The 21,673-nt window shown below is 35.7% G+C and overlaps 2 protein-coding genes across 2 annotated transcripts in view; one reads left to right on the top strand and one right to left on the bottom strand.

Annotated features, from left to right (window-relative positions):
* Window positions 1-21,673, top strand: part of LOC114333037 (intermembrane lipid transfer protein VPS13B) — a 187,835-nt gene that overhangs the window by 157,831 nt on the left and 8,331 nt on the right. The window contains exons 36-38 of the mRNA XM_050655825.1: window positions 298-372; window positions 4,431-4,817; window positions 6,975-7,212. Coding sequence (XP_050511782.1) covers window positions 298-372; window positions 4,431-4,817; window positions 6,975-7,212 — 700 coding nt within the window. The remainder of the gene's footprint in view (window positions 1-297; window positions 373-4,430; window positions 4,818-6,974; window positions 7,213-21,673) is intronic.
* LOC114333039 (ankyrin repeat, SAM and basic leucine zipper domain-containing protein 1) lies at window positions 19,184-20,743 on the bottom strand. The gene has a single exon (XM_028282860.2). It carries the CDS (start codon window positions 20,644-20,646, stop codon window positions 19,270-19,272), a length of 1,377 nt encoding a protein of 458 aa, XP_028138661.1. The 5' UTR covers window positions 20,647-20,743; the 3' UTR covers window positions 19,184-19,269.

Here is a 21,673-nt window from a genome sequence, read left to right as displayed (position 1 = left end):
CCAACATCACTAGAAGAAAAGCACCTTTAAAAGAAGACCTTTAACACTGATCAGTTTTGCTGTATTTCTAATTTTAAAATCGTGTTGCGTGTTAGTATATTTCCAGGTCATATATTTTGTTATACATTTTGTTTGATGTCATGAATATATTTTTAATGTTGTCTTCTTCTGTAATTAAAATTGTTTGAAACTTATATTTCAAGGAATGACTTGAATCATATCTCCAAACTTTAATTTATTCTCTTAACTGTTTGCCAGTGATACCATTTGATACATATTTTATTTTTTTATTCTTAGATGGAAATTAGTGCCAGTGATATTCGTGTGCGACTCAGCCTGCGCGAAAGTGAAGGTGTAGGAGAAAAACATTCGGTAAGTGAATATGGCATTGTTTTATATACACTGTTGAACATAAAGCAGATTTCTTTATATTTCTAACTTAAACTTGTATTGTAGTATAAACGGTTACTTTCTCAATACGACTACTCATATTGTACTGTTTTATGGAAATTTTTTTTTTACCAACTAGACCATTGCTGCGTAGAAGCGGCATTTTCGGCACTATATTTTTACATTTGCTTTACAGTTCACTCAATAGAACCGTTCTTAAACATTTTGTAACATCTTCGTAATGTCGAAGTGTCCATTTGATGTCTCTCCATCGCTTTTCAGTACCAAACTATTGGCTCCAATATGTTCCATGTTCTTCCAAGGTAACGCAATAGTTTATTTCTGGTTTAAGTAAGATTTAGCTGAAGTAAACGATGATTTTTCTGTTGATCGTGATAAAGGAGAAGACCAAGTCAAAGAGAAGACCAAACGAACTTGGAAGCCGCCGCATCACGCAAAATTATCAACCAGGGTTCAGAGATCATGCCAGAGATCACACTAAGCGAAATCCAGAACGCAATGAAAAAGATGAAAAACAACAAAGCACCAAGGAGAAGATGTGCGGACGTGCCCTTCTCAACCAAATAAAAATTTTGTTTAACCTTTGTCTAACAGATTGTTGCATACCGGAAACATGGAACAATGCAGTAACAATTTTACTACACAAGAAAGGAGACAAGGCGCACCTAGAAAACTATAGACCAATCAGTTTATTGACCCACATCTATAAAATGTTTACCCGAATAATTACGACAAGACTAGAAAAAAACCGGTTTACAAAGTTAGTGTCACATGTACAAGCGGAATACTAGCGGAAGCTAAGTAAAAGATGGTCTGGGGACATGAATTAGTATGTAGTAACAAGTATTTGTGCTAATTCAAGGAAAATCATCACTAAATATTTTTCTTTCGCGTTGAGAAATCCAAAATATTTCCTTAGCCCGGCATTGGTCGCTAGGTTGTATGTTACGTGAATGGTCGCGCTTGAGATTTTGTCCCACATATCCAACTTTTGTCTTTTTTACGAAATAAAATTTTGAAAATACATTTTAAGCTTCTTCTTCTTCTTCTTTCTCGAAACTCCTTATGCTCCTTAGGGGCGTCGGAGGTTTTATTCATCTTGCGGTCCTTTGCTAACTCTTTCATTTGTTGATGTGTTTTTCCTGTCCAATTTCTATAATCTGATCGATCCATCTCTTCCTTGGCTTCCCTTTCCTTCTTTTACCATATCTTTTCGATTCCATCACCTGCTTTGGAATCTTCCCTGGTCCATTCTGTTAATGTGTCCATACCATTTTAATTTTCTTTTTTGTATCTTGGTTATTATCGATTCCTGTTTCAGTCTTTGTCTAATATCTTCATTTCTTATTCTGTCCAATTTCGTTTTTCCTGCTATTTTTCTTAGCTGCTTCATCTCCGCTGCGTTTATTGTACTGTCTATTTTTGCATTGTTTACCCATGTCTCACTTGCATATATTAAAGTTGGCACAGAGATTGCGTTGTATACCTTGAGTTTTATTTCTTTATCTATTTCTTCCTTTCCAAATATTGTTTTATTTAGTGCATAGTAGATCTTATTTGCTTTTTTCGCTCTGTATGAGATTTCTTGATCTATCTTTCCATCCTCTGATATTATTACTCCAAGGTATTCAAACGTCGAGACTGTTTCTATTATTTCGTTTTTGCACCTAAATATCGTTTGGTTTATTTCTTCCCTTTTCTTTTGGGTTACTATCATGGTCTTCGTTTTCTTTACATTTACCTCCATTTTCAAATTTTCTATTTCCTCCACCCATATATTGATTAGATTTTGCATTTTCTCTTTATTGTCTGCTATTATTACTAAGTCATCTGCATATAGTAATCCCTCCATTCTCACTGGTACTAAATTCCTGTAGGTACCCTATTATTGACTGTAATTGCCTTGACCTTCTTTTAGCGCTATTCATTACTCTATCCATTACTAATATAAACAAAACTGGGCTGAGACTGTCCCCCTGTTTTATTCCTCTCCTTAGGTTTATTTTTGGCGATCTGTTTCCATTTATTTGTACTTTAGTAAGTAAGTTTCTATACGTACTTTTTACCACGCTTACTATCTTTTGCGGGATTTGCAGATCTTCCATTACTGACCATATTACTTCTCTATTTATAGAATCAAAAGCAGCTTTAATATCTATAAACGTAATATATAAGTCTTCTCCTATTTCGTTTTTCCTTTCAATTATATTTCTCAGTATGTATATATTATCTGTTGTTCCTCTTTCCTTCCTAAATGCCGCTTGTTCTTCTTCTAGTTTTCCTTCCAGTTCTTTCCTGAGCTTCCTTTCTATTATCCCGGTGTAGACTTTATATGCCACTGATGATAAGCATATAGCCCTATAGTTATCACATTCCGCTTCATCTCCTTTCTTGTGTATTGGTATCAATAAATTTTCTTCCCAGTCTTCCGGTATCTTTTCTGTTCTCCATGCTTCCCTCATTATTTCCAGCAGCCAAAGCTTGCCTCGTTCTCCCACGTACTTCATCATCTCCAGATCTATGTCATCGGCACCTCCCGCTTTTCCAATCTTTATTCTTGCCAATCCTTCTTCAATATCTTTGATATGAATTTCGTCTACTCGATTGTCTCTATCCACTTCTCTTGCCTGCTGTCCTCTCTCCTCATCTTGTTGGTTACTTGCCTCGAATTTTTCTTTATAGTGCTTATTCCATATGGTTAGTATGTCTTGTATGTTTGTTTTCAATTCATTTCGCTCATTTCTAATTCCTCTTATTTGTTTCCTTTTTGTTCCTTTCATGCTTCTTATTTTATTCCAAAACTGTTTATTGTTATTCCCAAAACCTTCGTTCAATTCTTCACCGAATTCCTTCCAGCTCTTCTTCTTCGCATCTTTTACTAGTTCTTTCACTATATTTCTCTGTCTTCTGTATTCGTCTCTGTCTTGCTCTTCATTTGTGTTTATGTATCGCTTCCACATTTCTTTCTTCCCTTTTACAGCTTGTTTTATCTCCTTATTCCACCATCCAGTTCTTTTATTATTCTTACCATTCTTTCTTATTCCACATACTTGTTTCGCAGTGTTCCATAACGTGTCTCTCAATTTTTTCCATCTTTCTTCCATATTCCATATTTCCTCATTGTTTTCATACTGTTCCAGTATTTTATCTGTCTCTCTTTGCTATAACTTCCTCATTTCCATATTTTTCATCTTATATATTGCTATTCTTGTATATTGAGGACCATTATTATTTCCATTAGTTTCATGTTTATCTCTGCTGTCACTAGTCTGTGTTGGGTACCGAGTTCGGCTTCGTTCTCTGTTTTTATATTCTGTATCGTTAGTTCTGCGTCTCGAGGATATACTATGTAGTCAATTATGCTTCTCGCATTTCTTTCTTCTGCTACGTATGCATATTTTTCGTTTCTCGGTTGATACCAGAAAGAATTACCTATTAACAAGTCATTTATTTGGCAGAAACTTATCATTCTTCTACCTATTTTAAGCTTAATAAAGTTATTATTAGCTTTACACAATGTGATTGTTGATGAGCTTGTACATTTTAATATAATCTAAAAATGTATAAATATTATTAATTTTAATATTTCAATATAAATTTCAAATTTGTACTAGTACCTTTATTTTATTTTCCTGCAATAGGCACGCTCTAAAATTATCTTTGCACGATTCATATTGCAAATACAAAATAAAATAATGCTACAATATAAAAGAATGCTAAATAATAATATAAACGGTGGTAGCGCGATGAGAGAATATCTCACGTGAAGCGCACTGACTTAACAATCGGGCCATACTAAGTCAACTGAATCACCGTCTGAGCAGACGAGTCTATTCGATTGTAGAGGAGGGATAATTATTAGGAGGCTAGAAGGAACTGTGTAATTTACCAGGGAAAAAGTTATGTGCAATATTCTCAAACCGTGAGAAAAAATCTCATATAGCGACCAATGCCGGGTTAATAATACTCGTCTAAATGGAACTATGCTGTTACATTACTTAGGTATTATTTCTTTTCAGGAAACGCTGCAACTGCCAAAACTGTACTCTCGGGAAGAGGTACCTCGTTTCATATCCGATACTGCTATACAATCAGGTGCTCGACGACGATCATCTATAAAGACAAGACAAAACTCTACTTGTAGTGATAATGGTTCTTCAGAAGAATATTCAAAATCAAGACGACGATCGTCGGGTTCTAATCTAGGCCTATTATCGCCTAAAACTAAATCCCTGTTAGTTAACACACTACCTATGAAAGAAATATGGAATTGTATGAAATTGAATGCTTTTATTAAATCGTTTTCTGTGATATTTATTTCGGACCTCAAGATAGAAGGGACAGAAAGGTGGGAAGTGGCTAGTCTCAGCTGTGATAATATTGTAGTTTGTGCCACTCAGACTGAGGTAAATAGTCTAAGTTCCGAATCTAGATCGACCTTCACCCATCTGCTTTCCGGATGAAACATTTTTTTTATTAAATTTCATACATAGACAAATATTACTTGCATGAGTTTGCCTATCAAAATATTGTCATAACTATCCTTAAGGGGGGAGCGTAGTGTTTGAAATCAACATTTCAATCACATTTTTGTGAATTTTTTTAAAGTATTGTAGAATTATTATAGTTTTAAATTAAATAAGCATATTCAGTACAATTCATAGAATATTAAAAAAACAATTCAAGAAAAAATATTGAAAAATAAGTCAACGGTGGCAAATTTTTAAAGACACCTCAAAAAACAATGGATTTTGCGATGGACATCAGAACTCATCATTGAATCATGTTAAACAAAATAAAAAAAATATGAAAAAAATTTTTTAAGAAACGCTTTTTTTAGTTACGAGTGACTAAAATTAAAAATATTATAAAAAAATCAACCAAAAAATAAAAAAATGAAAAAAATCTAACACATTCGTCAAAGAAAAGCGTGGCGCGTCTTCATCGAATAAACGGTTTTCGCCCCACGCTTTTCTTTAACGAATGTGTTAGATTTTTTTTCATTTTTTTTATTTTTTGCTTTGTGGTTGATTTTTTTTACAATATTTTTAATTTTATTCACTCGTAACTAAAGAAAAGTGTTCCTTAAAATTTTTTTTTCATGTTTTTTTATTTTTTACTTTTTAGTTTTACACTTTTCAAACATTAAAATATATAGTCATGTTTATTAAAATATGTATAAAACATATGATGTACAAACATGAAAAGTAGTCGGAATCGGCAAAAAATTTTGAAACTTTACTGTTTATTTATGAAGCATAACGTAAATAATCACCGTAAAAAGTGAAATTATGTATAGTTCATATAATTAGCTACAATCTGTAAAAGTTTCAAGTTTTCGTCATTGTAAAAAACAAGAGAATTTAAGCATTTTCCGTTAAAATCTTGGGATGGCTGGTAAATGAACTCGGATTGCCCGTTCTCCGTGTATTTACTGTTCTCCTGTATCTTCTTGAATTGAAGATATATACCGCCAAAAAATATGCCGTTTTGTACCTACCAAGTCCTATAGCTGGCTTATGGGTAGTCAAAACTCACAAATTACACCGGTTCTGAATCGGCCCTCACCCCCTCTTCAAACACAGAAAAAAAATTCAGATCGGTTTAACTTTTCCACACACATACATACATATTACATACATATCCACAAACACTTTCCCTTTTTTAAATAAAAATTGACTCATATTTCTGAGCTCGGTAACTTTTGAACGGTATAACCCATTTTCAAAACTAGACATGCGTTGGAAAGGTAATGATCGCTTCTATTAGAAGCCGCAAAGGTCGGAGTTAAATTTTCGAAGTTTTTGGGAGTTTTGGGGACGAGAACGAAAAAGAGACCCTAAATAGGAAGGGCCGTAAAATCCACACCCTTGGACCAAAATGGATGGTTGACATATGAATGGGTTAGTCTTTTCCTGAACTTTAAGATGGGAGTTGGCCCAATTTTCAATTCAATCAGATTTAGAAAATCGAAAATTTCGTATATATATAGTGTCGCGTGTAGGATGTGTAAGTGTGCGCCACTGGCGAGAACTGCCGTTCTCTGGTAATTTTCTTTAGACATTTCGTGAGGTACGCTGTCGAGACATTTTTGTTTTATGCTTATGTTTTGTTTAACAATAATATTTGGTTTTCACCCTTTTTTTTTTTGCAAATAAATTCGTTGTTTTTACTTGTGAATGATACCAAAAAGTCAAAAATCGTTGAAACTAAAAAACTCAAGAACGTTACCTCGAGAAACTCATAAGCGAATAAAATCTTCTTTTTTTTTTTGTTTAACATGATTCAATGCTGAGTTCTGATGTCCACTGCAAAATCCATTGTTTTTTGAGGCGTCCCTAAAAATTTGTTCCGTTGGCTTATTTTTCAATATTTTTCCTTGAATTTTTTTTAATATTCTATGAATTGTACTGAATACGCTTATTTAATTTAAAAATAAAATAATTCTAAAAATGTTTCACCCGGAAAGCAGATGGTTGAAGGTCGATCTAGATTCGGATCCCGTACTAAAACTATTTGATTAAAAAAATGTTTCCTAATGATATTTTTTACATCTTTTCCAGAAAATGAAAGTAAAATTCTCAGTTTCTGCTGTTCAGTTTGACAATCAGTTGTATTCTCGAGAGTCTTACGACTTTCCCGTTTTATTGGTGGGACAAGATGTGAAAGAGTCAAACAAAATGCCTACTTTAAACATTCCTATAGAAAATTTATTGCAAAATTCCGATGAGGAGGCTTTGTTAGTAGTTGATTTAGCATTAGAAACGTGGAGGGATAAATATGTAATGAGCAACACTACAGGTAAGTGAAACCTCCTTTACAGATTTTTGAATAGACTTGCATTTTTTGATTTTATTTTTATTTGTTAATTTTGATTTTCGATAAGTAACCTTTTAACAAGCTGTACCATCTGAAAACGGTATTTGATGTTTAGCCTTAGACTTCTTCTTCTTTACGTGCTATCTCCGCGACGAAGATTGGCAATCATCATTGGTATTCTAACTTTTGACATTACATACAGCCCGAAAGAGCTCAGTTGAGCTGCATCCAAACCATTCTCTGAGATTTCTCAGCCAGGACATTTTTCTTCTACCTATGCTGCGCCTTCCTTGAATCTTTCCTTGCATTATTAATTTTAGGAGTTCATATCTGTCACCACGTGTTATAAGACCCAAGTATTGCAGTTTTCTTATTTTGATGGAATCCGGTATCTCCCTGCTGTTCTCTTTTCTTCTTAGAACTTCTTCATTGGTTATTCGGTCTGACCAGGAGATTCTCAGCATTCTTCGATATGTCCACATTTCAAATGCTTCCAATCTATTGACACATTGTTTATTAAGAGTCCATATCTCCACACCATACAAAAGAATAGAAAATACATAACACTTTAGTACTCGTTTTCTAAGATTTAAGCCGAGGTCTCTACTACATAATATTTTTTTCATATTATTGAATGCACTTCTAGCCTTTTCTATTCTAATTCTGATTTTTTTGGTATAATCGTTTGTTTCATTAATGTTTGTCCCTAAATAGTTATAATGAGCAATGTTTATTTGTGAAAAAAACTTTTTTTCTACGGTTGTGCTAAAACAGCCACTTCGCGCATGCATTTCGTTTCCGAAAGTTGCACTTTCCCGCACCAGTGCGCGCACTGTATGAAGCTCTTCTAGAATTGACAAATTGGTTCTTAGACCAGGAAGGATCTGTTTTTAGGTGAATGTGAGAGGTGGCATTCGGATTTTTGCGGATAAAGTTAGGTGATAACTTCGTTAATAATAATTGACTTATGCTCCTTTTCAAATATGCCCGCAACATTAATAAAAAAAAAATTATTTAAAAATTATTTTTTTCTACTTTTTTTGCTTATAACTTTAAAACGATTCATTTTAGAACAAAGTCGTATACGCTCTGAGTTTCGCTGGTGTCGCTCCTAGCGGTTACTAATTCAACTTTCACCAGTAATTTTTAAATGTATTATTTAATTGTTATCGCTTAATATTTACAACGCAAAAAATTAATTAAATTGTAATCGATTTTTTTAAGATTTTGCTAATCATTTTGACGTTATATTGATAAAATATGAATTTCTTACTTCGGATACTTTCACAATTATCGTGTAGATGGCGCTAAGATTGACAGATTGATTTATAATTACATATATTACGGAACATTAAAAAAACTTAAATTCGGTATTTAAAACGTAAGTATATTTAAGTTAAAAATATATACCACAGCTTTGACCAACTAATATTTTTTATAATTAATGTTTTTAATTTTAAATTAATCACTTTGACATTTATGTCAAATTTCCGGTAAAGATTTACAGACTTGTCACTACTGGCTCTCGCGAGTTTGTAAATATCCCCTCTACGTACGAGCTCACAGCGTATAGGAATAAAACAAAGATAATTAAAACTTTCTATCAGATACGATTGGTTAAAAATGGTAAATATAAACACAATCATAATTGTGTTTATATTTTAGTATATGTATTGTTTGTAAATGTGAAATGTATGTAGCATATTATTGGAATTTCATGTTTGTTCCATACTAGAGGTCAAGTGGGTCAAGTCATTGGACTGATCTCTCTAACGTCAATTTTTTTTTTACTTCAAACCCCAAAGACGCTTATTGTTAGAATGTTTATAACTAGCAGATTGCTAAATAAACGTTAAAAAAATATTACATGAACGTCAAATATGTCATATGTGTATCATATGTTTAATGTCAAATTGTGTTCGCCAAAAATTTCAGGCTACTACGCTAGGTGTCGCGTCAGTCATGCACGGAGTGTATAATGGGAGATATGTATTCTTTGGTGATAGTATGCAACCCTGTATAGTTCCTCTCTTTGTTTTGAACACATTCCCTGTAATTTAACTTTAGCTGAGCTTTTATCATACATATTTCTTATTAGGTTAACTAAATGGTTAGATACTCTCATATTTTTACTTGGAAGGGAATTGAGAAACGATCGTGCGCGAATAGAGGAGAAATATTGAAACTTTCTTAAATAATTCATATTGTTAATTGAAATTGTCAAATTGACGTACATTTCATATCTACTGTCATTGAAGAAGAAAAATTATATGTTGCTCCACAATATTGATATGATATGCAATTATTATATAAAGGTAAATTTAATTAATTGTATTTTGCTTGCAGTACTGCATTTTAATAACTCATTTTATTTACTACATACAATTGTTTACGTTTTAATAACATAACCTGAATCTTATTTTTTCTTCTTATTATTTTTTTGGACTATGGCCTTGACAATTATCCAGTAACCAGGACTAATATAATTGGCCAATATAATTAAAAGTGCGAATAATGTTGCTGAGCCTAGAAACCAGGTGTCGCTTTGCCGAATTTGCACGGTCCCAATATTGTGCTGCTCGCTTTTTATAGCTGTCTGGTGTTCAATATCTGTCCGCTCATCCCTTTTCCTGGTACGAATCCACATTGTTATTCGGCTATCTCAGAAAATTATTTTATGTAACAAGAATTTGTTTGGATGAGAAATAAGGACAAACAGCCTTCTCTCCTTCTGCTTGTAAAATGAGACATTACGAGAGATATAACTCTCTTTACCTTATAATGGAAGGAAAACGTGGTCCTGGCAGACAACAAATGGCCTGGCTGCATAGCATCAAGGATTGGACAGGACTAGACATCCTAACCCTAATAAGAAAAGCATAGGATTGAGTCAAATTTGCAGAAGTCATCGCCAACCTCTATTAGAGACGGCACATAGAGATATTATTGACATATTCTAGCATACCCTTTAATATTCCACACACGTTTTTACCTTTTAATTAGTCTAAAAAACTACATTAAAACTAAATTACACTGGATGAAGACATAGAAGAAATTTGGAGGAAGATCAGAGATAATATCAAAATGGCAGCAACGGAAGCACTTGGAGAACGTAAGATAAGTAAACATATACGAAAGAAAAGGAGAACTCCTTGGTTCTGTGGAGAAATAAAAATAAAATGCCAAGAAAAAAAGAAAATCTACCTAGAATATATGAGAATATAAATATATCCAAAAGAAGAATATATGAGACAAACATATGAAGAATATAAAAGAGTACGAAATGAATTAAACTCAATAGTAAGAAGGAAGAAAACAGAACATTGGGAAGGATTTTCAAAAGAGATGGAGCACGACTTTTATGGGATGCTAAAGGAAATGTGGAAAATGATAGAGGTCAAAGAGCAGAGATGAAGGAATTGATAGAAGTAAAACATATTGATACAAATACATGGACAACTTACCTAAAAAACCTCTATCAAACAACTAATCACAAAGAACTGGAAACACCAGGATTAGAGTCGGATAAGAAAACAGAAATTAAAGAGGAAGATATAAAGAACGCCTTAAAAAAGATGAAAAATCGAAAAGCTCCTGGGAAAGATAGAATAGCTAATGAACTTTTAAAATACTGAGGAGATAGGCTTCACAAAGAACTGAATATTGTTACGCGATTGACTCTACTATTTTATTTATTTATATCTTTAGGCACTAAGTTTAATTTAAATAAATGAAGACTTACTTATATTATTTTATTTACATCACTTATTTATTTTAATAATTACAAATAACACCAACTAACACATCTAATTTATTTACAACTCAAATTTATGATTTAATTAACTAAACATAATAACTTCGATAACTAATATATACATTTCATTAAATCTGATTCGAATACAATTATATCACGCGTCGCGGCTCGTTCATTGACTGACTGGCCTGTGCTCGAATTCCTGTTCTTAAATACTCTGAAAGCGGTCGCCTCGAATCGCCGTGGAAGGTCTGGCCTTTACTCGTAACCCCGGGAAGCATCGAGAATAATTAGGCCGGGTCGTGAGGCGTCACATTGCCCCCTCCTTAAAAGATGGTTCCTCCTGGAACCTTGTCGGGACTGGAACTGGATGCTGGTATCTGCAACTGGACCCTCTTTTACAACTCCCAGTTGTATAAAAGTGACAGGGGACGGTCTTCTCTCCGCACCAGTAACTATGCGGATTGCAACAGACTAACACCTGGACCTCGGTGTCTTGGAAAATTTCTTCTACCATATTTCGGATAACTCTCCAGTCTAATTGGCTGCATTCTAACTTTGGCATGGCTAACTTTTGCACGTCGGACTCCAACACGTGCTCTCTCAATTGAATTAATGCATCCCATACATCTTGGTAGGTAGGTTGGTCACGGACAGTGTCTTTTGTTACCAGATAGAATAGGTAACGTGATGCATCTTGGAGTTTCAATGCTTTGCCAGGAGCTGGCAGTTGGCATTGAAGTTCTGCAACTCGACCAAACTTCCTTCGGAAGGCGGATGCCAACCCTCGTACGTCTTTGATACTGGCCGGGATGGTATGGGCCAGCGAATAGTCATCGGGAAGTGCGAGAAGATCTCGCTTTTCTTCAGTGGTAACACCATGTCTTGCTTTACCGGTACCTCCGTAGGCACCCATGAACTCTTCAAAGGTAAGGTCAGGTATTCCTCGAATTTGGTTGACTTCCACTTCTTCATCTACGTCGTGGTCTCCCTCGTACGGCGCCAAGCGGTTATGGTGGACTATCATCGGCTTTCCCCTAGGAATCTTGCTTATTCGGTAGATAACGTCATTGATTTTCTTGACAATGAGGTACGGACCCTCCCAGAACTGCTGCAACTTGGGAGAACAACCTCTTCGCTTCTTTGGATTATAAAGCCAGACTTTGTAGTTCTCCTTAAAACATCCCTTCTCGGCTTGGGTATCGTATCGTTTCTTCATGCGGTCGCTAGCGATCTGAAGGTTAGACCGGACCAACTCATGTATATCGTCCATTCTTCTTCGTAATTCATTCACGTAATCCTCACCAGCAACATCTTCTCCAGGTCGACATCCAAACTCTAGATCACAGGGTAGACGCATCTCACGTCCAAATAGGACTTTTGCTGGTGTTTGGCCAGTTGATTCATTAACAGCAGATCTATAGGCCATTGCGAAGAACGGAAGGTACTGGTCCCAGTCTCGTTGATGATTGGACACCATCTTTGTCAAATACTTGCCGACTGTCCTATTCATACGCTCCACCATTCCATCCGATTGCGGGTGATAGGCCGTGGTCCTTGTCTTCTTCATGCCTAGTTTATCACAGATTCCTTGAAATAGATCGCTCTCAAAGTTCCTTCCTTGGTCACTATGGATCTCCAGAGGTACTCCAAATCGGCTGATGCAGTCTTTGATTAACACATCTGCAATAGTGGCGGCCTTCTGGTCTGGAATTGCGTAGATCTCCACCCACTTCGTGAAGTAATCCATTATCACCAACATGTATTTGCATCCATTGTCACTTTCTGGAAATGGCCCGGCAATATCCAAAGCTATTCTTTCAAACGGACTTCCAACATTGTACTGTCTCATAGGAGCCTTTCTTTTCCGGTAGGGCCCGTTACTTGTAGCACAGGTAGTACATTTCTTACACCAGTCCTTCACATCGTCGGAACTATTCATCCAATAAAATCGTTCCCGAATTCTCTGAAGGGTCTTCTTTACACCAAAATGCCCTCCTGATGGACTGTCGTGTAACTGACGGAGTACTTCGGCTACTCTGCTCTTTGGAATCACCATCTGTGTTCTCCTCACTGAACCATCATCATTTTCTATTACTCGTTTAAGCAAGCTGTCTTCCAAGATAAATGAGTCCCACTGGGCCAATACGTCTTAACTACTGAGCTTAGGCTTGATATTTCTTGCCAAGATGGTCGACGATTTTCTTCTTTCCATTTTCGAATCTTCTGTAAAACTGGATCTTTTTCTTGTTCTTCCTTGATCTTGGTAGGCGTCCACTCGTCGTTGACCACTGTTGTTCTTAGTACTGCTGCTTCCTTCGACTCTGTTTTGTTGCAATGGGAACATTCTGCTGGACACGGTCTTCTAGATAGAGAATCAGCGTTTCTGTGGCTAACTCCGGCCCGATGCTCGATCTTGAAATCATATTCTTGAAGTCGTTCAATCCATCTGGCTATCTGACCCTCTGGATTCTTAAACTGCATTAACCATTTAAGGGCGGCATGGTCGGTTCGGATTAGAAACTTCCTTCCGTAGAGGTATTGATAGAAGTGTTCCACTGATTTTACTACTGCTAGAAGTTCTCTTCTCGTGACGCAATAATTTCGTTCAGGTTTTGAAAGCACTTTACTAAAATATCCAAGGACTCGTTCCTGTCCTCCTTGGATCTGCGACAGCACTCCTCCAATTCCCACATTGCTTGCATCCGTATCTAAGATTAACTCTCCTTCTGGCAGTGGATACCCTAATATTGGCGCTGTAATTAAATGCCTCTTCAAAGTTTCAAAGGCCGTTTGGCAGTCTCCATCCCAGCAATAATCCCTTGCTTCCTCTGTAAGTCGCGTTAATGGCTTAGCAATATCTGCAAACTTCTTAATGAATCTCCGGTAGTATGTACATAGTCCCAGAAAGCTTCTCAGTTGATGTTTATCAGTTGGTTCAGGCCATTCCTTAATGGAATCGATCTTTCCTTTATCCACGGCCACTCCTTCTTTGCTGACTATATGACCTAAATAATTGACTTTACTTTGAGATAACTGGCATTTCTTGGGATTTAACATTAACTGGGCAGCTTTAAGTCGATTAAAAACGTCTTCTAAATTCTTCAGGTGGTCTTCAAACGTCTCTCCCAAAACGATTATGTCGTCTAAATACACCAGGCACGTTTTCCAAGATAACCCTCTCAACACATTTTCCATAAGCCTCTCAAACGTCGCAGGAGCGTTACAGAGTCCAAACGGCATAACGTTGAATTCCCATAATCCAGATCCTGTCGTAAAGGCCGTCTTCTCTTTGTCCACTGGATCCATTTCTACCTGCCAATATCCAGACTTCAAGTCCAACGTAGAAAACAATTTACTTCCAGCCAACGTGCCCAACGTGTCGTCGATCCGAGGCAGAGGATAACTATCTTTCTTGGTAACATTGTTTAACAAACGGTAGTCCACACAGAACCTCGTAGTTCCATCTTTCTTCTTGACCAGGACCACCGGAGAGACCCATGGGCTCGTAGAAGTTTCTATCACCCCGTCTTTCTTCATTTCTTGAACAATCCTTTCAGCTTCCTCTCTCTTCGCCTGTGGTAATCGTCGAGCGGTTTGACGAATTGGCCTAGCGGTACCAGTGTCAATTTTATGTTTGACAACTGTCGTTCTTCCTGTCTTTCCTCCTTTCGGTACGAATATGTCACGATATTGCCGAAGAAATTCCCTTAATTTCCTTTTCTCCACTTGATTTAGAGATTGGCCTGCAACTGCAACCATTTGGTCGAACTTGTCGTTGGAATTATCTGATGTTGTTGTCTGACGGATTATGGACGTCACGGGTACACAAGTTCCTACTTTTGTCTCCTTCTTGATGGTCACCGGGTAGTCATTGACATTAATCAATCTCACGGGAATTTCTTTAGCAGAAGTAACCAATTCCTTTCCAATTATGATTCCTCGGCCAACCTCCTCGTCGTGGTTCCATGGCTCCATCATAACAGGTGTTCCTTCTTCTACAATTCCCTGTAGCCGCGCTACGATGATCGTTTCACTCCTCGCAGGCACAACTGTATCTTCTTTAATGGCTGCTAGCACAGTGCTGTCATCATGTGGATGAAGAAATACCTCCTCGTTGCCAACTTTGATTACCCTGTTCTTAAAATCCAATTGAAATCCATGCAAATTCATTACGTCCATTCCTAATATAACATCTTCGATGTCTGCAACTATGACAGTATGGACGAACTTTTCTGCTCCAATCCCTAATTGTATCTGGATTTCTCCGTGGATGTTGGCATTTTCACCTGTGGCAGTCCGCAGTCGCAACCTCGTTGGTAAGAGTTTCTTACGGCTGTTTAAAACTGACGGTCGCATAATGGTCCTGGTTGCTCCGGTATCCACCAACAATGTACACTTTTTACCATTTATTTCTCCATCCACATATACACTATCTTCACGACATTTCAAAGAAGCTATTAGTATGAGAGGGTCTTTGAAAAAGTTGCGGGTCGAAGCTGCCCCCCTAAGGCCGACCCGTTCTAGTTTTCCTGCTGGTGAGTCTCTTGATTGTTATTGTACCTAGGGTACTTACACGAACTCCGTACGTGTCCCATTTCCCCACAGTTCCAGCACCTTATGGTCTTCGTTTTCTTGGATGCAATGTCTTTCATCATATTAACAATCTGGTCCAGTTTGTCCTCATCCTGTTCCTCTTTCACAGTCCTCACTTTACTGTACCCACCAGAGGCCTGGGTAGCTGATTCGTATTCAAGGGCGGCAGACAAGACATCGACCAGCGTCTTGTGACGAGCTAATCGCAGTGTTCTTTGCATTTCATGATCACGAAGGCCATCAATAAATGTTTGAACAGCCAACTTTTCCATCATGTCTTCGGGAGCTGTTGGATATGCATATCGTACAAACCTGGCAATATCGACCTCGTATTCTTGAAGAGCTTCATCTTTCTTTTGTCTTCGATTTTTAAACTGCGACTGATAGACATGCTCTAAATGTTCGTGCCCGTATCGCATATTCAGTCTCTTTTTAAGCTGCTCGAAGTCATCTGTCTCCTCTACGGCTATGGTCTGGAGGACATCCAAAGCGTCGCCTCGAAGAGCAATAGTGAGGTTTACAGTTTTTTCTTTTTCGGACCATCCGTTCGCTCTGGCCTCCGATTCGAACTGTTTCATGTAGTTGTTCCATGATGACTTTCCGTCGAAATTTGGCACCTTAACACGAGCATGACCTACACTCCCTTCAACTATCGACCGTGGCTCCAATTTGTATTTGGTTTCATCATCTTTAATATCTGTTAAGATGGGTTCCACCACTTTGTCCACTTTTTCAGTTTCCTCCAGTTTCTTTTCTATTTCCTTGATCTTTTCTTCAAAAGTAGATTTTATGGACGATATCTTGTCGTCAAAATCCGAAGTGACCTTAGAGATGTTAGCAGAGATCTCGTTAGTCATTTTGCTTTCAAGGGATGAAATATCACCCGAAACTTTCTTCTCTAACGATGCAATGTCTGTCGAAACTTTCAAAACATTCGAGGAAACTTGAGAGATTTCACTAGAAACTTTGCTCTCTAACGATGTAATGTCTGTCGATACTTTGTTCTCTAACGATGTAATGTCTGTAGAAACTTTCAAAACATCCGAGGAAACTTGGGAGATTTCACTAGAAACTTTGGTCTCTAACGACGTAATGTCTGTCGAAACTGTAGAAACATCGGAGGAAACTTTCGAAATCGACGAGATCACAGCAGCATGCTTGTCTTCAAACAAATAGGTTTCTGGATCTTGACCCTCTTCCTGAAGAGCGTTCTTTAGACGTTCGACCAGATCAGCCTTTTTCCCAGTAGAACTCAGATCCCTTTCTTCCAATTCAAGTCTCAGGTCTGCAATTTTTAGCTTACACAAGGTAGACATGATCACACACTTTATTTATTACGATTTATATTTTATTTATTTTTAAAGGTTCCACACTGTATTTAAACCGAAAATTTACGTTGATATTTATTTCAAGTATCCTCACTTCTGCACCATTTTGTTACGCGATTGACTCTACTATTTTATTTATTTATATCTTTAGGCACTAAGTTTAATTTAAATAAAGGAAGACTTACTTATATTATTTTATTTACATCACTTATTTATTTTAATAATTACAAATAACACCAACTAACACATCTAATTTATTTACAACTCAAATTTATGATTTAATTAACTAAACATAATAACTTCGATAACTAATATATACATTTCATTAAATCTGATTCGAATACAATTATATCACGCGTCGCGGCTCGTTCATTGACTGACTGGCCTGTGCTCGAATTCCTGTTCTTAAATACTCTGACAGCGGTCGCCTCGAATCGCCGTGGAAGGTCTGGCCTTTACTCGTAACCCCGGGAAGCATCGAGAATAATTAGGCCGGGTCGTGAGGCGTCACAATATCCTTATAAAAACAATAATAAATACAGGAAGAATTCCAGAAGAATGGAGAACCATTCAAATGATAGCGTTATTTAAGAAAGGTGATAGGGCAGACCCCAGTAACTATAGAGGGATAAATTTACTGAGCACTATACTGAAACTCACAACAAAAATACTTATGGAGAAAATAATGGCGTGCATAAATATATCGGATGAACAACAAGGATTTAGAAGTGGAAGATCATGTAAGGATGCAGTTTTTGTAATAAGGCAAATAGCGGAGAAATCATTAGAATATAACAAACCAGCCTTTTTCTGTTTTATAGACCTAGAGAAAGCGTTTGATAGAATCCAATTAAAAGATGTGACACACCTACTATATGAGAAAAATTTACCACTGGATATCATAAAACTGATAGAAAACATATGTATGTAAGAAATAAAATAGAAATGAAAGTCAATGGAATAATAACAGAACCCATAGAAACAAACACAGGAATCAGGCAAGGAGATTCACTAAGCCCTCTACTGTTTAACATAATATTGGATGCAATAATAAAACAAGTGAAGAAAAAAAGAGGGTACAAAATGGGCAATAGAGATAAAAATACTCTGTTACGCTGATGACACTGTGTTAGTAGCAGAGTGCGAAGACAACCTACATGAATATGAAAATATCAGCCCAAAAAACAGAAAGCTTAGTAATTGCCAAAGAACCAATAAGATGCAAATTGGAGTTAGACAGTCAAATTATACAACAAGTAATGACTTTCAAATATCTGGGAATTAATCTATCAGCCAACAACAATATCGAAGAAGAGGTAAAAGACCAAATAACTAAAGCCAGTAGAACGGCCGGATGCCTAAACGACACAATTTGGAAAAACAAACACCTAAGATTGGAAACAAAGGCCCGAATATATAAGTCAGTTATTAGGCCAGTTATGACTTACACAGCCGAAACAAGACCATATACAAGCAAAACACGAAGACATCTGGAAACCAACGAAATGAAGATCTTAAGAAGGATTGCTGGAAAAGGACTACAGGATAGGGTAAGAAGTGAGGAAATCAGACGCATATGTGGGGTAGACAATATAAATACCTGGGTAAAGAACAGAAAAGAAGAGTGGAATGAGCACATAAGCAGGATGTCTGAATCAAGGATAGTCAAGTAGGACAAGTCACCGTTAGGCAGGAGAAGTATAGGACGCCCAAGGAAAAGATGGAATGACAACTTAGGAGCAGAATGAAAGGCACCGTTGAAGAAAAACAGGCAGAACTGCCTATATAAAAGAAGAAGAACAATTAGTCTTTTCTAAGTTTTATATTCATTGGTGCATTTATTCAACGTGGGCCGTGGTCAATTTTAGAGTAGGTCTGCAAACAAAGGGATTCATCATCTAATTTGTATATGTATTGAGTTCTTGGTTATTTTTAGTTTAGTTTTTGTTTGGGGGATTACAAAATAATAGTAAATAGGTTCATTAAAAAATATTGAAAGATAATTCGTATATTGATATATTTTTTTTAACTGGTAATTTTCAATACATTGCCAATAAAATTGGATCTCTCTGTCAACCATATAAAATTTGAAGGATAAAATGCAATAAATTTCAATAGCTTCATAATATATTTAACAATCAAGTATATTCAAATGGGAAATAAGCCACAATTTTACCTAAAAATGATTTTGTGGCTTATTTCCCATTTGAATATACTTGATTATAAAAATGCCACAAGAAAATAGCTTCAGAACAATATTTAACAAATTTCAAAATCATAATAAAAACCAGATTTTTATTATACAGCAAGTACAAAAATATAAAGTCTACAATATTATTACATAGTAATATACACGAAACATCATTTCTTTAATCTACATAGAATCACTAGTGATACAATAGATACTGAAAAGATTATTTTTCTCCATGGCCATTTACGCCCATATGAACGTTTAGTTATTAGATCTGCAGGTGCCCTCTGCCTATCCCACATTTTAGTCTTATCGATAAGTTTCTTAGTAAACCTACTATACTGTCTGATATTCTTTCTGATAATATTTACATTCTTTCGTAGAGACTCACGTTGCTTTTCTGACATATCTTCAACATCACAGTTCTTTATTATATATTCCAATGCAGCTTCCATAATAGTAATCTGTTTGATGGCAGATAATAGTTGTACGCCAACATCTATGTTGCTGTAGGTTTCATTCAAGGGTACAATATGGAGCGATTTTGGATGGTATGGATGTTTGTGAAACTGGTATAGTCCTGATAAAATTCTGTATCTTTGATAGGGCATCTTGATTCCAAGATCTTCAAGTTCAGAATTATTCATACTTAAGAATTGCTTCAAATTTATGTTTTTATCAGCAAAATGTTTTATCAGCTTTTCACTTTTAAGGCCACACAATATATTACAAATTTCGATGAAGAAATCAGGTTGCCTATTATTATTTAATTTTGAAAAGATTTCTTCATATGACAACATATTGCTATCAATTATATTCAGTATTTCATGATCAGTCTCTTGTGGAAACAAGTTAATAATATCCGTGAAGCCATTATTTTTAGCTATATCTAAAGGAGTGTTATTTCTTATATCAGAAACCATATACTCAAAACCTTCTTCTAACAAAAATTCTACCATGTCTACACTATTACCATTCACAGCCCAGAATAACACATTCCATTTTTGATTATCTTGGGCGTCTTTATCGGAAAGAGGTAAAATATACTTCACAACTGGTAGATTTCCTGCATCAGCTGCAAACATTAAAGCAGTCATCTTTTTTCTATTGGTTGCTTTAACATTGACCCCCTTTTCTATCAAAAGTTTTACAATTTTTAAAGATTCTGTATAGGGAGATGTTTCTCTAGGACAATTACATGCTAGCATGAGAGCAGTACAGCCATCTCTAAATGAATTTGGATCAGCCCCTAGGTTTAATAAGGCTTCTGATAACTCGGCATTGCCACTAGAAACAGCTATCAGAAGCGGAGTCCAACTGTTATCTAAAACTATATTAACATCTAATCCACCCTGTAGTGTCTGTACAACGTTCTCAACTTCACCGGAGCAAATAAAATGGTATAATTGTCGTTTTTGTTCCTGTTTTTTCTCCCTTTCTGTAAGAATGATTGGTTCATGAGAATTGGGCAATTCCACTTCATAGCTAACATAATCGTCGTCTGAGAAATCGCTATCTGAATCATCAGGACGCAAAATATATGCCATTTTTAAATTTACTATATCAAAAATTTAATCGATTGATAATTAAATTTTTATATTTGTTTACTACCGCTTTTCACATTCCTAAAGAGTTTGGTTAGACAAAAATGTCTGCGTGTCAATGTCAATATAAACGATACATCTGACCTACTGCACAAATTGTCTACTGTCATTTAAAAATTATATATTCGCGATTATTAATTTTTATATTGTGGTTTTATTTTTATACCTATTTAGTTATATAATATTTGCGTGTATAAGTTTTCTGCTATAAATAACTTCCATTTTACACTGAGATGAGTTTCGCCAAATGTAGGCAACATACTGTTCGTTTTACAGTGTGAGTCAGAACTAACGTGTAAAATTCCAACTAAATGAAATCGAATACATACATCATCAAAAACTTTAATAAAAAGCAAATGAAATAGCTAATTGTTATCTTGAGCTGCCTCTAGAAAGTTTACCTCTCAGAAGCACATATATTTTAAGTTTATCACTTGTTCACTTGCAAATAAATATGTAGTACATATATTCTTATACGCTGTGAGCTCGTACGTAGAGGGGATATTCACAAATTCGCGAGCGCCAGTAGTGGCAAGTCTGTAAACGTTTACCGGAAATTTGACATAAATGTCAAAGTGATTAATTTAAAATTAAAATTAAAAACATTAATTATAAAAAATATTAGTTGGTCAAAGCTGTGGTATATATTTTTACCTAAATATATTGTCCTTTTCATGATCATTTTTCAGTGCGTAACAAATGATAGGAAAAAGGGTAAGTCCGTGATAATACACATTTATGACATTTATTCTAACATGACATTTTAGTTAAATCTGACAGGTGTCACATTTTATTTTCAATTTGGAATAAAAACAAATCAAATGTGTTTCTTGCATTTATAAAATGGTATTTTCTTTGATTTGTATAGTCTTATAAATTATACAGATTATATTTGTAATATTATTATCTTATTAAAAAAAATATTTTTTTATTATGGCGCCATCTATCGACAACTAGAATAATCACCGAA

The sequence above is a fragment of the Diabrotica virgifera genome, chromosome 7 (genome assembly GCF_917563875.1).
Source record: "Diabrotica virgifera virgifera chromosome 7, PGI_DIABVI_V3a".
NCBI classification, from domain to species: Eukaryota; Metazoa; Arthropoda; class Insecta; order Coleoptera; family Chrysomelidae; genus Diabrotica; species Diabrotica virgifera.
The sequence above is the reverse complement of the archived record's forward strand: the minus strand, read 5'-3'. Positions and strand labels throughout refer to the sequence as shown.